This window comes from Uloborus diversus, chromosome 3, assembly GCF_026930045.1.
Source record: "Uloborus diversus isolate 005 chromosome 3, Udiv.v.3.1, whole genome shotgun sequence".
Taxonomy (NCBI): domain Eukaryota; kingdom Metazoa; phylum Arthropoda; class Arachnida; order Araneae; family Uloboridae; genus Uloborus; species Uloborus diversus.
In genome coordinates this window covers 208,989,900-209,007,158 of record NC_072733.1, presented here as the reverse complement: position 1 = coordinate 209,007,158, position 17,259 = coordinate 208,989,900, and the positions used below count along the sequence as shown (strand labels likewise).

Sequence of the window (17,259 nt, the reverse complement as noted above, 5' to 3'; positions counted from 1 at the left end):
CGTTTCTGAATTGTTTCCACACTGTTGTTGAGGTTGAAACATTGGATTAAGTCCTTATGGTAGCAATTGTAAAGCAACCCCCCCCCCCCCGCAACAAAAAGTGTTCAACAGTGGTTGCTTCATTGGCGGCATCCTTCTTTGAAGCAGAGATACAGAAGTTGATTTTCCGCTACGAAAAGTATTTGACTGTGACAACTACACTATAGCACCAAAAGTATTAGGACACTTTCAAAAATTCACTATTTTTTCCAATTTCTCAAAAAATAGCAGAGTAATTGTTCTAACTTTGGTTATAGAGAAAAAATGCTTCAGATTACACCTTCAAGTAAATATTTAGTCACTCTGTGCTTAGAGGACTGAAAACTATTTGATGAAAAGCAAAAAGATTGTTGTTCACCCGGCACCGTAAAACGATGGGAATTCGCAGAGACTTTCTTATATTAGTTTACTTACTATGTACAAATGTAAATGTGTTCTATTGATTTTCATAAATATATATTTTATATCTATGAAGATATGAGCATTTTTTTTTTTCAAAAATACCAATTTTCTTCCTTAAATACCAATTTTCTTCCTAAGACTTTGGCTCTTAAACACTCAAAGTTTTAAATCAAACCTTGCAAACTTTCAGCAAACTTGACAGCTTACAAAGGATCAACTATACTGAAATTTGATATAAAATATTGAATATTTGATAAGATATGAAAATTATAAGCAATTATTTTTTTCACTTCGCGAAAGTTAGAATTTTGAAACTTTTATTATCACACATGTACTTATATTTGAGAACTCACGAAAGAAAAAGTTTCAGTTGAATATCATAAAAATTGAAAAAGATAACAGCGATCCAGTGAGCTATATTTCAATGATTCTCAGTCAATAAATGAATGGTAAGGGCCTGTCCACAAATTGTTATTCTTAAATTAACGGTTATCACTCTGATGCAAGTTCAACCAGAGTTGCGAATTTAGCGTTTTAAATGCTGGAATTAGCACTAATATTCAGCATTTTGAATGTTAGATTCAGCATTTATATTTGAGATTTAGCATTAACGATTAGTTTCTAGTATTTGGCAGGATAATTAGCATTCGAATAAAATTATCTGACACCATTCTTTTAGTTTGATTAACTAACACTCAAGGATTGGCATTAGCACTTTAAATTTGCAACAGCGAATTAATACCTGTATTATGCATCCCCCCCCCCTCGAAACCCAAAAACTACTAAACTTAGTAGGGCAGACCGGAGCACGTTTACGCGGATTTTTTCCAATGAATTTTCTAATTTTTATGTTTAACTTAGGAAATTTTAGACATGGCCAGTTGCAGCTCAGTTTGTGTTTTTAACTGTAATAAAAATTATTTTCGAGTCCAAGTCGGTTGCGTAAACTTGCCCCGGACACGGGGCACATTTACGCATATTTATTTTGACACCTAACGTGGTTCTAGCATTTTAGTGTTTCGAACATAACGACTTATCATTAAAATCTATTACAGACTGAATACTGTATAAAGTGAAAGCTGAATGGGAATGAAGACAACCCTACATGATTGTAACCTATCAGATGCGAATCTGTAATTCAATTAAAAAATAAATGCTGATTTTCAAAACTAAATAGCCTGAAAATACTAATAAGGTTTGAGACAGTTCTGAGCGAAAAAAGCGTCAGGGCACTTTTGGAAGTTAGACACCGTAAGACCGTGCGTAAAGGTGCTCCTACGTCAACGCGTAAATTTGCCCCGTCGCAAGTTTGGATTTATTTTTAACGTGAAAAAAAAATTAATAACATTTCCGTTCGCGCAAGTAAAATCCTCAAAAAAAGATAAAATTCTGTTAATTTTTATGTATTTGTTCTTTCTTAACGAAGTATTATTTATTCACAATAAGCTTCAAAACGTTCAACACTAAACTTACTCAACTTGGTAAAAAACAGATTATTTCTGCATGCTAGACCGATGCTCGACTAATGCTCAATAACTTACGCGAACATGTGCTAGAGAGCAGCATCAATCTGTTATGACTATTGGCTCTCGTTTTGAAAAAAGGGCACTTCGTAAACGTGCCCCATGCGTAAACGTGCTCCGATCTACATTACGATTCTAAGAATCAGCTGTTATTCATACACATTTGAGAAAGACTAAAAACTAATGGGTAGCACACAAATTTCACTCTGCATTTTAGATGAATTGCCCGTTATTTGAATTTGTTATTGCCTGTAAAATGTTTTAACTGGCAGAGTTTATAGATATTCAGCATATTTGAGGATATTTTTCAGTGAAGTATATTTTCAGAATTTTTCTCGCAAAATTGAAATAAAATTTCATTCTTGTCTAACAGATCGTAAACAATATTTTTTAAATTATTTTCTTTATTTGGAAACTAAGATAAAAGGTGTGTTGTAGTTTTCTTTTGCATTTGTCGTTGTACCTGTAGTTAGAGGGATAACGTGGCCTCTAAAACATAACCCAACTTTTGTTATTTAATCCACTAAATTTGTCAGTTACGAGTGCAGTTTTTATTTTTGTACTTTAATTAAAACTCAATTGATCTATGCCGTATTAATCAATACAAATTAACATTTTGTGGAAGGTCCCTTGCCACAAGCCATCGATTACACGAGAATCATTGAAACACAGTTCACAAGCTGACTGCTGTATCTTTCTCAATTTTTATGAAATTCAACTGGAATTTTACTATAAGCTGCCAAATAGACATAAAGACGCACTTATAGAAGTTATAAAATTTAAACTTGCGGCAAAAATATAATTGCTTTAAAGGGTCATATCTTATCAAATACTCAATATTTTTACTTCAAATTTCAGTACAGTTTATCTATCGTATGCTGTCAAGCTTTCTGAAAGTTTTGTATAGTTTGATTATGAATTTCACGTGTTATGAGCCAAAATCTTTTGAAGAAAATTGGACTTTTTGAAAAAAATGCTCATATCTTCGTAGATATAAAATATACTTTCATGAAAATCTATAGAATACATGTGCATAGTAAGAAAACTAATGTAGAAAATTTACAGCATATTCAGTTTTTTACGATGCAGAGTGATGAACAATTTTTGTTGATATGTTTGATGTATTTTAAAAATATTTTTCTTCACTTTTGCAATATTTTGCACCTATAGTGTTAAGTTCATCCATCTGTTCCATCCTCTATAAGTTTTTTTTTATGGTATAAAAACGCCCTTTTTCTAGCATTTCATTCAATACTATGTTGACAGGGGATAGATAGATCGGATAAACAAATTTAAAAAAAAAATTGCTAGTAAAAGCATTGATATTCAATGCAGAAGGGGTAAAGGGGAATCGTTGTCATGACAAAGTAGCCATATTCCTCAATTGCTACAATATATGTATTTTTTTACCTCTCATCACACAAAACCCATTTCAGCCCAAGAAGAGGAATGTCTATTTTAAAGTTCAGATCTCTCAGATTTACGAGCGGTGAACAAGCCTTAATAAACCAATCACTCAATCACTTGCAATGTTTCTTTTTTCTTTTATAAGTTCGTTGTTATAAGAGTTCTTTGAATACGCGGGGATGAGTTCAGAAAACATACCCATCGGTGGATGCATCATAGCCTAACTAAAGCTCAACTCCGTTAAAATGGAGCCAATTGTAAGAATTTGTTTCTTCTTGTGAAGTTCACTCAGAGAAAGATTATTGGCAATGCGTTGATCTGGTTATTGTCTCTAGATCCTTCCAATGGCGAAATAACTGAGAACAGGGTAAATAATTTATTTTTATTCCAATTTTGAAGAAAATCATGAATTTGAAAGTATATCATCGAAAAAGCCTCGTATTTGTTAGGTTTTTTTTTCACCATGTTAGATCCCTTTAAAAGTTGCACAGTGTGAACTTCACCTGAAGTTCGAGAGAAAATTAGAGCATTCTCATTTCTCATTTTTAGTTAATTTCATATACCAAAACGAAGCTTATCTTCATTTTTAAAGTCGTCTGCATTTTCTAGTGGCGGAATTGCCGTGAGCTCAGTTTTAATTGGCGTAAGTAAAATCGAGAAGAATGATCTGTTGGCATTTTTTCTCGAGAGTAAACAAATAAAATTCTTGCTTTTACTTTTCGCAGTTCCTGTATTTAGGAGTTAAAAAATTTGTTCTCATTACGGTTATTTTTCGGGGTTTTATAAATTTTTTTGTAATGCCGGCAGAATATAATGAAAGATTTTAGTAGCAATAAAAATGGAAACTTACTATTTACTTTGTTAAAACTAGGACTTCCAATCGCCGTTAACGTTGTTTTAGAACTATTAATGCTGATATGGTTTTTGAGGACTTACCATCGTTATTCTAATCGAGACTTTTAAAGAATTGTTTCAAAGGGGAAATTTTTTGAAACAATTTTTACAATTCTGATGGTGATTAAAAGAGACAACATTAATGCTATTTTGATTTTCTCTTTAATCTGACAGGGGTCTTTTAAACTATTTTCCGTATCCAAATATGTTTAATGGAACTGTTGATATCATTTGAAAACTGTTACCCTTGTTCTAACACGGATTTTTTGAAACAGATGCCCTTATCATCATAGGTAATTTTAGGGAATGTTTTTTTTCTACTGAAGAGTTGTTGTTTTTTTGGTAGGGGGGGGGCAACTAATGAGAAATTTAAGGGGCTGGTGTCTTTACTGTGATAGGGAACGTTGAGGACTACTGTCACCAGTCAATAAATGACTTATAGGGACGAATGTCAAGATTGTACTGGGGTTTTGAGTGACTTTCGTCGCAATTCTAATGAGGAGTCAAAGGATCTCTTGATGCTATTGTGGGATTGTTGCCTTTATTCTAATGAACTTTTTATCTATATTTCTCCTCATTCAGTCCAGTATTTTCATTTTTACGGGAGTGTAAACTTCATTTACGAAGTTCTTTCTTTTAAGTGGGAATTTTTAGTAACTAAGGTTTAAGAGTTAACGGAGATTTTTAGGAACTTTCGACATTATTCCGAGTTATGGCAACATTTCATTATTTATTTTCTTTTATTTAACACTCGTTGCTGAACGTGTCATTTGTCATGACTTTTTACTCCGAGGTAGACCGTGTAACGCAGAGCAACGCAGCTGGTTAATAATACATGTAAAACGAGCTGATGTGTGCATCACATGACTTCCTTTTGCTCCAATTTAATGTCTTTTCCCATTGTTGGCAATTTTAATGTGATTCAATAGTTTACCCTCTAAATATAATCAACAGTGGCCAAATTGAAACCAGATTTAAAAAAAAAAATGCCAAATTTGTCGCCAACTTCGTTTTGTCTCCAAGGTGGCGACAAAACTTGGCGACCAAAAGACTTGCGATAAATCGCCAAGTGTCCGCCAAATTGTAACACCACTTGAATTTATATCGAAATTAACAATGATTTCCCCCTAAAAAGGGCAAACGACCCCTTTAGAAACACTCGAATGCAACCAAAAGGGGAGGTGCACAACTAGACACCACTAGGAGTCTACGTACCAAATTTAAACTTTCTAGGACATACCGTTCTTGAGTTATGTGACATACATACGTACATACAGATGTCACAAGAAAACTAGTTGTAATTAACTCGGGAATCGTCAAAATGGATATTTCTTGTGTCTATACGTTCTTAGGCACTTATCTACGTGTGGTCGAGTCGGAAAAAAAACTCAACATTCATTCGGGGGTGCGCAAAATGGAAATTAAGGTCGATTTTTGAGTGAAAATTTTTTCGCGAATACATTACTTCCTTTTTTGTAAAAGGAAGTAAAATAGTTTTCACTGGACAGATGGAAATATTTGCCAGACGTCATGTTTATGACTAAATAAATCGTTCTTTTGAACGGTCAAAACGTAGGCAGAAAATAAATAAGAGCGATGCTATTTGCTTATAAAACTGTCAAATTCAAATTGAATCAAAGAATAAGTACTTAAATTACATGAAGCACCGATACTTTTACCGAAAATATAAAGTCGTTGTTTTGTGTATCGTTTTAGTGTTCCTTGATTTCACTCCGTCGATTTTTTTCTTTAAATTGAAGCAGCTTTAACGGATATGCCCAATTTCTTCGAGCACAAGTCCCACTTAGGTTTTTCCATATTATTCTAACACTAATTCAACTACACACTATGAGTAGAATTATTATTTTTCTTTTATGTAACACAGAAATGTTGTCCAGGAGAAAGACAGCAAAAATGTTACATACCCATTTTTAACTTTGAAATTTTAGTAAGAACAGCAGACAATCATATGAACTTAATACTTAAGGAATCTGACAAAATGGTGATAATAAACACTGTTGTAGCACAGCAAATCAAAAATTCCATTTTTTTAATCTATAATAATTGAACACATTCCTAGGACAGGAGAATGACATGAAATATGGGGACAAAGTTCAAAACGATGTACCTTTATTATTTAAATAATTTAATTTATTTAAAGAAAGTTTTTTTATACCTTTAAGAACCAGTTTTTATAAGAACCGGGCAGAAATGGGGTGTTCAAATATACACCTTTTTTATTTTGCTAATATATTTAAGGTGGATTCTTTTAAAGATTTTAGAAGACACGTATTTTTCTTTTCCTCCAAAAAAATTTTTGGGGACCTGTAAAAATTCGTAAAGTGGAGCCCAACGTAAAGGTTTTTCCAAATCAGAGTTTTTAAAAATTCGTTTATTTCTGTGTATTGGGCATCCGCCAAAAAAATTCTTGTTTTGAAAATATGACACTTAGTACCTAAATTGAAATATATCGTAAATTTTGTGGTGTGACCTCTTGGGGGGGGGGGGTTAAACTGAGCCGAAGAAAGTGTCATATTTGAGACCTGATTCCATGCATTGAGGTTCCACCATGGTTTTTGTACTTAAATTGTGCAATAATATATATAAATTATTCAATACCCTCATTAGTTGCTTGGCACACCCTCTGCGCTGTCGAAAATTGGCGGTTTTCCTATGGAAAAATGCTAAAAAATTATTAAATAAAAACAAAAAACTCGACTGCGTAAAAACCAAAAAAACTAAAAAGAATAATGTATAAGACCTGTAGTTCATTATGTTATTAAGTACAACTGAGTAACTACACCGTTGAAATAGTTTTATAATTGTACACATATAAGACAAATCATTAATTTAAAAGCAGAATAAAAGGATCAACAGTCGGGGCCCATTCAAATTTTACGGGGTTCCTTGATTAAGTGACACTCCCAAGGTTAAAACAAATCGATTGACGTAAGAATTACCAAAATTGGTCAAGGCGTTTAGCCTGTAGAACGCCACATATGAACAGACATACATACATAGACTGATAAACACATTACCCTCCTTTGCGTCGCGCAGTCGGGTAAAAAGTGAAGTTTCCACAAGCCTTTTTCTCAGTTGCTCTAAGGTTCGGTTTAAAACTGGATACCTAGATTTCAAACCCTCAAATCAAAAAGTGTGTATATATTTTTACAAACAATTGACAGAACTGTAGGAAAATTCTTTTCAAGAACACAACACGTATTTCAAAACAGTAAAATGAACTATTCAGTTTTCAGTTCAATCAACATATCCGAGTTTAAACTTTCCCCCAGGGACTTGTTATTGCGGTAAAAACGTAAGGTTTTTTGTAACACTCTTCCGAAGGTGTTTTAGGCATATTTTAAAAAATTTAATTAAGATAGCTTTTTTCCGTTTGATAATTACTTATTTTCTACCATTTTAGGCTGTACATTATAGTGACAAAAATTATTTTTCTGCACTAAACTACCATGATGGCAAACAATTTTTAAAGATATTTTATTACTTATGATAAAAGCATTATTATGACATTATAAAATAAGGGTACAATTGCCAAACTGATTAATGGGACAGTGAAAAAATGTAAGACAAAGCATATAACTTGAGTACAACTAACCAGATGCGTCGTTAACTCATATGCAAATTCCTCATCTTGAAGTGCATTTTATGAGCCTGCAGAACTATTGCTCACAGCTCTGTATCTTGTTTGTGAAAATACACATACTCTAATTTGAAATGCAGGTATCCAGCTCTACACTGACCCTCAGTGCACTGAGATAAAGGCTTACGAAAACTGCACTTTTTAGCAATTTTCGATACAAAAACCGCCATTTTTTGGCAGCGCGGAAGGTCTGCCATGCAACTAATGAGGGTATTAAATAATTTATACATATTATTACACAAATTACGTACAAAAACTATGGTAGAGCCTCAGTGCATTAAACCAGGAGGCCTCAAACATACATTTTCACTTTCTTTGGACCAGATTAGCCACCCCTGCCGGGGTCCACTGTAGATTAGCTATAAAATTTAAGATATATTTCATTTGAGGCACTAAATGCCATGTTGTAATCACAAAGATTACTTTTGCTGATGCTCAATGCGCAGAGATAATTGAATATTAAAAAATGTCGATTTGAGAAAAACTCTAAGTCGGAACCAACTTTCGGAATTCTTGCGGGTCACAATTTTTTTTTTTTTTTTGGAAGAAAAGAAAAAATATGTGTTTTAAAATCATTCGAAGAATCCACTATAAAATTTTTAGCGAATTTAAAAATGGCATGTACCTGACCTGCATGACTCTTATAAAAACTGGCTCTTAAGTATGCTTAGTTTTGTATTACAAATTGAATTTGTAGAATGTTGATATAAAATTTTTAAATAATTTAAGTCTATTTTAAAAACGGATAGGGATACGCCAAAAGTGTGACTTTCTGGTTATTTCTGAGTTAAACAATTTTTGTGTTAGGCTACTTGGACATAACACTGTTAGGATTTTGGGAATCACCCAAATGGTTAATTAAAGAACATTTTATAGGCTAAACTAAAATCATAAGGCTTTCTGCTAATTAAAAGCAAACAATTTAATCATCTTCATCACTGTTAGATTTTACTAACAAAAATAAAGTATTTCTTTTTGCATATTTGTCATGGGACTACGTTTTGACACCTAAGACATTGAACCCTGTCTTATCCTTTTTTCAATTGGTTGTGTGCTTTCAAACAATAGATGCAAGCACAATTTTCTACTTCATAAACAGAATCGTTCACCAATTTCTTTCTATTAAATTTTAAAGTAATTTCTCCTTTTTGTTTTGTTCTGCTCATTATGTTTCTTTTCTTTGTAGCTTATAACTGCTCTTGTCTGAGGGCTTCTTTAATCGTAGTATCAGTTAGTACTTGAGCATCCTCTTTTTCTTCTTTCTTGGTTCCTAAGCTTTGGTCCTACTTTTTCAAATGGTATCAGTTCCGGTAATCCATATGTGACGAAGTGGAAGGCCTACTGCGAGAAATACTTGGATTATCGATAAGTCTTTTCATTATTTTGACGTGTACCGTGGTACTGTTAGTGTTTTGAACGTAATTTTTTTTGCCATCTTTAAAATAAGGAAAATGTATTACATTCTAAATAGTGTATAAAGTTAAAGCTGAACAGGCATGAAGACAACACTATATGATTGTAAGCTATAAGATACGCACATGTCACTTAATTAAAAACGAATGGTGATTTTCAAAACGAAATAACCTGATAATACTAATGGTTAAAGACAGTACAGAACGAAAAAAGCGTCCGGGTTCTGTTTAGAAGCAAGACAGAGTCGTAAGACATATTAAGAACGTGCGTAAATGTGCCCCTATGAAAATGCGTAAACGTGCTCCATCAGCATGTTTGGATTTATTTTTAACGTGCAAAAAAATTCAGTAACTTTTCTGCTCATACAAATAAAATTCTCAAAAATGGATAATATTCTGCTATTTTGTATAGATTTATTTGTTCCTAACAAAGTAGTACTTATTCACAACAAGCTTCTAAACGTTCAACGCAAAATTTACTCAACTTGGGAGAAAACAGATTTTTCTATCCGCATACTAAGCCGAAGCATGACTGGTGCTCAAAAGCTTTTGAGAATATTTGCTAGGGAGCAGCATCAAAATCTGGTACAGTGAAACCTGTGTAAGTTGACCACCTGCGGTGCAGTACTTTGGTGGTCAACTTACACAGGTGGCCAACTTATAAAGGGTGGTACTGAATTTTTTTCTTTTGCATCATGCATTTTGACTAATTCACACTTACTTTTTCTGTTCAACTCACTTTCATTGTTTAACATTACTTTGAAACAATACTTGAAAATGTTATTCAAATATTTTTGTTTTTTTACTATATTAGACACTGTAGTTTTAGAAATTCCATATGTGTGAGTCAATTTTCTCCTGCTCTCCCCCTTTTCAATTAACTTTAATATTTCATACTTTTTATAAATCTCAAGTTCATCTAATTTTCTTTTTGAAGCCATTTTATGTAAAACTTATAACACAAAGAGCAACAAGCTGGACTCTCCTAGTTCAATACAGCAGTTGAAAATGAAAATGTTCTATCTAATCCCTTGTACCAGAAATAAATAACTTTACTCTTCAGCACAATTCCAGTGTTGCCACAAAATATTGCAACTGGAAGAAAAGACTTTGTACTTTTCTACTGACACCTGTTTTCATTGAACAGAGAGTACAAAAGGTAATCTCAAATAGAACAACAGAAGAAAAACAGTTTTAAACACTATGCCATGCTTGAAAACGCTCGACTGGGAAATGCGAAGCAAGATAACTTTTTTGCGGAACTGCGAAGTGTAGCTATTTTTGCGGAGTAACTCCGCGAGGTGCGGAGCAGCTGGCAACCGTGCATCAAAACATTACAATTATTCATAGAAAGCTATAAAAAATAATAACAAAGTTAAAAAAAAATGCTTGATTAAGTTTTAAAAAATAAACCAAATGGTCAACTTAAAAAGGGTTTTTTATGTTACTCCAAACCAAATTTGGTGTACATTAGTGGTCAAGATAGACAGGTGGTGAAGATAGAGAGGTGGTCAAGTTACAAAGGTTTTCCTTCATTATATAAGATAGGACTAATTCCGTTCCCGACAAAAGCGGTCAACATAGGCAGGTGGTCAACTTACAAGGGTGGTCAACTTTACAGGTTTTACTGTATGACTGCTGGCTCTCCAGGTTATAACTCGTTTTGGAAAAAGTTCACTGCGTAAACGTGCTCCGGTCTACTCAATGGAATACCTGCGATTTAAATGTTTGTAGCATTCAACTAGATAATGAAATATATTTACTAATCGTTTTTATTCATTTGTATTATTGGTGTAATTTTTATCTTTCGGATACGTGTACTTAAATTTGCATTCTTATGTGTGCTGCTGTTAGTTATCTCGAATAATATTGTGTTTTTAGTATTATTAGGTGCCATTTTTTAAATCGGGCAACTCAGACACGTATAGATAGTTGGCATATTTGAATTTGCTGAAATTTGAAGGGTGTGTTCTCTGTATTAAACATTTAGACACTTTTTTTTTCGTTTTTTTTTAAACTTATTTTTTGTCTTCTTTATTTTTGGGAGGTCAAAGTTGAACTTGTGCTTCACAGTAACTGTTGGGGAATAAATAATTATAGTTGATTCTTGGCGTAAAGATCAAAACTGAACGAAAAAAAAGTTTTTCCTGAAATTATGACCGTCGAATATTTCTTGCGCCATCAGTGAACCACACTAGTATATATTTCAGCAAATACACAACAAAGAGTAATACTCAAAAAGAGTAAGATGCTGGTTAGTGACTTTTGCCGCACTGAAAATTTTAACTAAGAAAGTGAAGAATTTTTAAACTACATGACTTCCAAGGCTGTTAAATGCTTGCTCCAAGAGTGACTTGGTATGAAACTAGCTGAAAAACTAGCCACTACTATGTAAGAAACACAGTGAGCTAAACAAACAATGGCAACCTTTTCGGGGCGATTAAAGTTCTCCAAAAATAATTTTCAATTTTATCTCAACTATATGCTATCGTCAGATGTAAATATAGTAAGGAAAATAAAGTTAATTTTATTAATAATAGTAATAAATATCGAAATAAAAATAACTAGCATTTTTAACAAGTTCAAGAAAACAATTGTGGATCAGTTAAAAGCCGTTTTATATAAAAGCTGTTAAGTTTGAAGTAGGCTTTACCGACATAATATAATCAAACACTTTTGAGAAAATCTTCGCGTAATGCCCACATTCCAGAAGAGAATGAACACGAAATAGTTTTGACTGGTCATAGCCTTATTAAAAGTTTTCGGATTAGTTTTCTAATTTTTTTTACCTGGCATTTTTATAGGGACCTAAGCCTCAAGCAGTAGAGGTATTTCGTAAATATTTTAGAATGCTACTAATTTCAGTCCTCCTGGGTGGTCATTCCAAGCTCGTCAGCTTGCGAGATCGAGATTCTCGCTCACGTGATCGGTTGTGACGTAGAAATGTCGCAAAGTAGCATTCTAATCTACTCGAACGTAGCCGCAAGACAAGTTCGAGTAGATCAGAATGCTTCTTTGCGACATTTCTACGTCACAACTGATCACGTGAGCGATAATCTCGATCTCGCAAGCTGACGAGCTTGGAATGACCGCCCTGTATATGATCCGAAGTTCAGATGCCTCTTTCAAACTCATATTTTGTATTGTTGATTTTTCAGCGAATTCATCCAACATAAATTTCTCGGTAACATCTACCATTGTAAGAAAGGCTTCAAAAACTTTCCTGCTGATTCAAAGGCGTAAATAAGTTTAGATATTTTGGAATATTGTTCTACGAAGAATGATGTTAACACATTAGGGACTGTGATCAAGAGATTTTTGTTATTTTCTCGTTTTCACAAATGACAGTGTACGAGCATCACTTCATGCCACTGTGCAATGTACACTGGTGATTGTCCCGCCCTCTGTTATATTTTTGTTAATTTCTTATAGGCTTCGTAACCCATTCACTAAAAACAACTTCAAGTGTGTTAAATCAGGAGCACCCATTCATATTTTGCTGCTCCATAATACATTAAACATCTTAAGTCGATAAAAGATTTTTAAACTCAGTCTAAACTTGCAAAAATATTTTTAGATTTCAAAAAACCCTGCTCCAGTGTGTTTCAAAATCTAAAATAATTTACAATCTATTCCAAATTTTCTAGAAGATGTTCTCGTAAGCATTCATTTTAATGATCATTTTTAAAAAAGTTATTTAGATCATGTTCTTTTAACGTGTGCCCCCCCCCCCTTCTTCATAACTATTCTTTCCGAATTCATCATTTTATACACAGACATCTTCCCATTCTATTTTTCTATTTAACAATTTCTTTCTCTTTCTTTTTATTTTATTTAATTCATTATTTTTGTTCAAAACTTTGAGAACTCCAAATGTCAGCCCATGGAAAAAACACCGGGATAGTGATTTACGATAACTGGCCTTTGCACTTGAATCATCAGATTGCATCCGTCAGTTCCAATGAATACCACATAAAGGTCTAAAGAAATCACATTGCACTAATTTTGTTATAAAAATTGTAACAACGTTTACGGTTGATGCATCCCTTTGCACGTCCCGATCCAGCTTTATGCAACTTAAAATGCGTACATAACGTCTCCCCACTAAAAATTCCATTCGTCAAATGATGCAGAAGCTTCATTGAAGACTGTTTTAATGACTCATGAAAAATGTTAATTTATGAACAAACAGAAAGTCATTATGACTCAAAGCGACAGTAACTTTTACACAAATTTCAGAAATGGTTAGAAGATATTGTTTATGTACAGGAACGTTTTACCATACATAGATTAAAAAAAAAAAAAAACCTGTCTTGTACCAAGGGTGAGAAAATTCTGTTTTTAGACAAAGACATAAAATACTGTACGTAGATCATCTGTGCACAACTTGTGGAATGCGCTCTCTTAGGGTCGCAGTTTTTAGATCAAATAAAAATAAACCACGATGCTGGACTATTTATTAAAATGAAAAGGAAATTATGTTCTACAGTAATAAAATGTGAAACAAATTTTAACACTGATACAATGTACGTATGAAAAGACTTGTACCAGCGCATTTTTAAAAATAATTTCCTTACCTAATCAATATCAATCGATTTTGCAGTATTTTTTGTTTCAAGCGTAAATTTTTGACGCTTCATCAATTGAATTCAAATTGCTTTTTTCCTTAAAGGATAAAAATTGAGCTTTAGTGATAAGTGTTCTCCAACGTAAAATTATTGTCACAAAATATAACATTATAACTGTTTAGTGGCAACTAATCAAGTAAAAATATCACACTTATGGTGTCAGGAAGCACATTATACCCTCCGCCCTCCATTTCCCTAACGCTAAACCACCGACGTTTATCCTAACCAAATTGTTATGGGAAACATTTCGGGGGAAACAAAACAAGGGGCGTATAATGTTTTCCCGAATCTTTTGACAGAGGCATTTTAATGTTAATTGCACATTAGGGTAGTAAAATGTGTACACACTCGTCCTACTTCGGTAATTCTTATTTTTTAACTTAATATTCCAAATTATATTTCGTAGAAAATGTTGATGATCAAAATGCCTGTTGATCTCTCGGTAGGAAAAAACTTGCAGATTACTAAATCAAAAGCAAACTGCGCTTAGTTTGGAACTTGTTGCATAGCGAGTGTCAAGTGTAAAAAAAAAAAATGTATATTCAAACCTCATTTGGATTAGTCATGAATTAGAATTAATTCGTTGGGAGTTTAAAAAATTTACCCTTTAAGTCGAAAAAAAAAAGGATCAAAAATGATAAATATTTGACTTACTAGATTCTGTCTGTTAATCGACGACATTTTCATAACTACGATATTTGCTTTTAGTTGAAATCCATCTAGGGTAGGGGGAACTTGCCTATTCTTGAATACAGATTTATTATCATTAACAATTGTTTGAAGTGGAAGCTATTCACAATTTCGTTAGATTTTCCTAATGCTTTTCAGATAAAAAATTCCTTCATCCCCGTATATCGGCGTTGAAACAAAAATTACCAAATCATCAAAACTCATGAATAAGTAGTTCAGTAATTTTAAATTTGATTTTTTTTTTAAATTTTACCCATTTTTAGTTAAAGAGCTGTATCGGTAAACCTACAGTAGTAATTTAAAGGGATATAACCTTAAGACTAGATTTAATGTAGTGACTCCACATTAAAGTCAACGATTTGTACATTCTGTACTTTAAGCACATCAAAAATAACTAAATAATACTCAGTCGCTCACAATGATTCTTCTGTCAGCAAATTACAAAAGTACTTCAAGATCAACATTTTAAGTTATTCAATGTCAGAAATTGTTTTTGAATTTTTATTCAATGAATGTCTTTCAAAAATAACAAAAGAAACAAAGAATAGTATGACTGAGATCGAACCCAGTTTGTATTCAATTGCATAAGTATGACAATGATAAGTAAGTTTAGTCTGTGTAGGTAAGTGTAGCATTAAAAGGTTTTAAGCACAATATGTGAAATATTTTTAGTCATTAGTTTGTTTCGAACAAATAACATAAGTCACGTAACTTTGTGCAGCAAACTCAAGACAGATTTTACACAGTCGATTACATGACATACATTATCAAGCTATGTTAAAGGCGAAATCAAAGAAAAAAGACAATCTAGATTCGGTTTTTCATCTGATGGGGAAAATAGATTAATGAAACAATTCCGTCGAAGTTTCAGTGAGCGAAGTCCGGTTTTAAGCAAATTGGATATAAATATATATCTAATCGATATATCGGCAAAAAAAAGGAAAATAATAATAAGAATGATCCCCTAATTATTTCTCTGGAAGTTTTAAAAGTACGAGGAAAAAGAGATACACTAGAATTGAAATCCCGTCCGAGTTTGCAGTTTAGGGTCACAACTTGAACGATTCTATTTTTTCCCTTTTAATGTAGGACTAAATTGTATTGCAGTTTTTTAAAAAGAATTTGAAACCATTCAGAGAAAAAACGGTGCTGCTCTATGTATAATCATACCTTATACAGAAGAATATTTACGCTTCTTTTCTTCTAAAATATACATCGTTTCCGTTTATCCAACCGAATAACACAAGAAAAAATAGTGTAAAACATTAGCGAGGCAGTTGTACTCAATTTAAAATAAACGCCAATAATAGATAAATAAGTTCGTTTTAATTTCATAAGACTTCAAACTGAGAAATAGGAAAGACGTTACCTGCAGAGATTCGTTCTACAAACGGAATGTTCGAGCAATGTTCGAAGACGAATAACTATTCTTTTTAAAATTTAATTTATACATACTTGAACCTAGCACGAATAACGGACTTTTTGTGAATTTTAAGAGATTTAATCTACGCTAGTGTGATTTTGATGCACACCCTCCGCGCTCAATGGATTGCCATTTCATATGTGCTTTCTTTCCTTTCGTTTTCTATCTCTGTCTCTCTCTTTTTTTTTTAATTTGATCGGCTGAAATTATTGAAGTCTATTTATATATTAGCTCACTTTCAGTATGTATAAAATGCCAATAGGGTAATTTTTTTGCAGGAAACTTTTTCTTCAATTTTTTAAAGGTTTTATCAAACAGCACTTATTTTGCTTTTATTTATTCGTGTTTCAAATTTTGAAACTCAACTATTTTTGCTCACTCAGATTTCATTTCAAGTCGGGAAAATATGACAACGAATTATTTCAGAGCTGATTTCGGGAAGAACGGTATTTGCTAAACAAATGAATGACGGATACTGTTAGCACGTGGTTAATTGAGGATGCAGGCAAGCAAGGCTAACTGTCGCAAGATGGAGTAAATACTCCTGTTTCTCTTTGGCTATCAGTTGCTGATAAAAGTTTTGACAGGTTGAAGAAAGCTGTTGGAATTTTTTTAAGTGAAATTAAGATAAATGAAGTTTTTTATAAGTGTAAAGAAACACTTTTAGGGATTTAACCATGCTGGCTGCAAACGCTGAAAGCGTGTTGGATTGCTTCAATTTATAAATATAAAATAGTGGACTCACCCTCGGCTTCACACCGGTTCTCAGGGTGTATAGCTACTGTGAACCTCTTCACCCTCGTGACTCCGCCACTGGATTCGCCACTATCTCTCTCCATATTGCTCATTTGAGCTTCATGTCTCCCCGCGCTTCAACGAGGCAATCGCAAAAGACGCTCTTTCATTTGCGAGAAACGATTCCTCGTGCATTTCCCCCCATTCGCACGCGCTTCTCCCACTACTACACACCTGAGGTTAAGAGTTAGTCGCCAAAGCAAAGCGCCAAACACTGTCGAACCTGCCAAGTCGATAACGTAAGCCGTAAGGAAAACAAAACTTTCCACGATTGTCGGAAAGTGAAATAGAAACGGTTTTTTCACCTCTTTTCCACCGAATCCGTTTCGCCTTAGGTAATCGTATATGAAATATTCGCGTCTCCGAACAGAACTCGTCACCGAAA

At 33.3% G+C, this 17,259-nt stretch overlaps 1 protein-coding gene across 2 annotated transcripts in view; it reads right to left on the bottom strand.

Moving 5' to 3' along the window:
* The window catches only part of LOC129218549 (Kv channel-interacting protein 1-like), a 235,764-nt gene extending 218,822 nt beyond the window's left edge, over nt 1-16,942 (bottom strand). For both annotated transcript variants that reach the window (XM_054852851.1, XM_054852853.1), the window contains exon 1: nt 16,825-16,942. In XM_054852851.1, the coding sequence (XP_054708826.1) occupies nt 16,825-16,927 (103 nt within the window). In that variant the 5' untranslated portion in view covers nt 16,928-16,942. The remainder of the gene's footprint in view (nt 1-16,824) is intronic.
* Nucleotides 16,943-17,259: the final 317 nt, after the last annotated feature.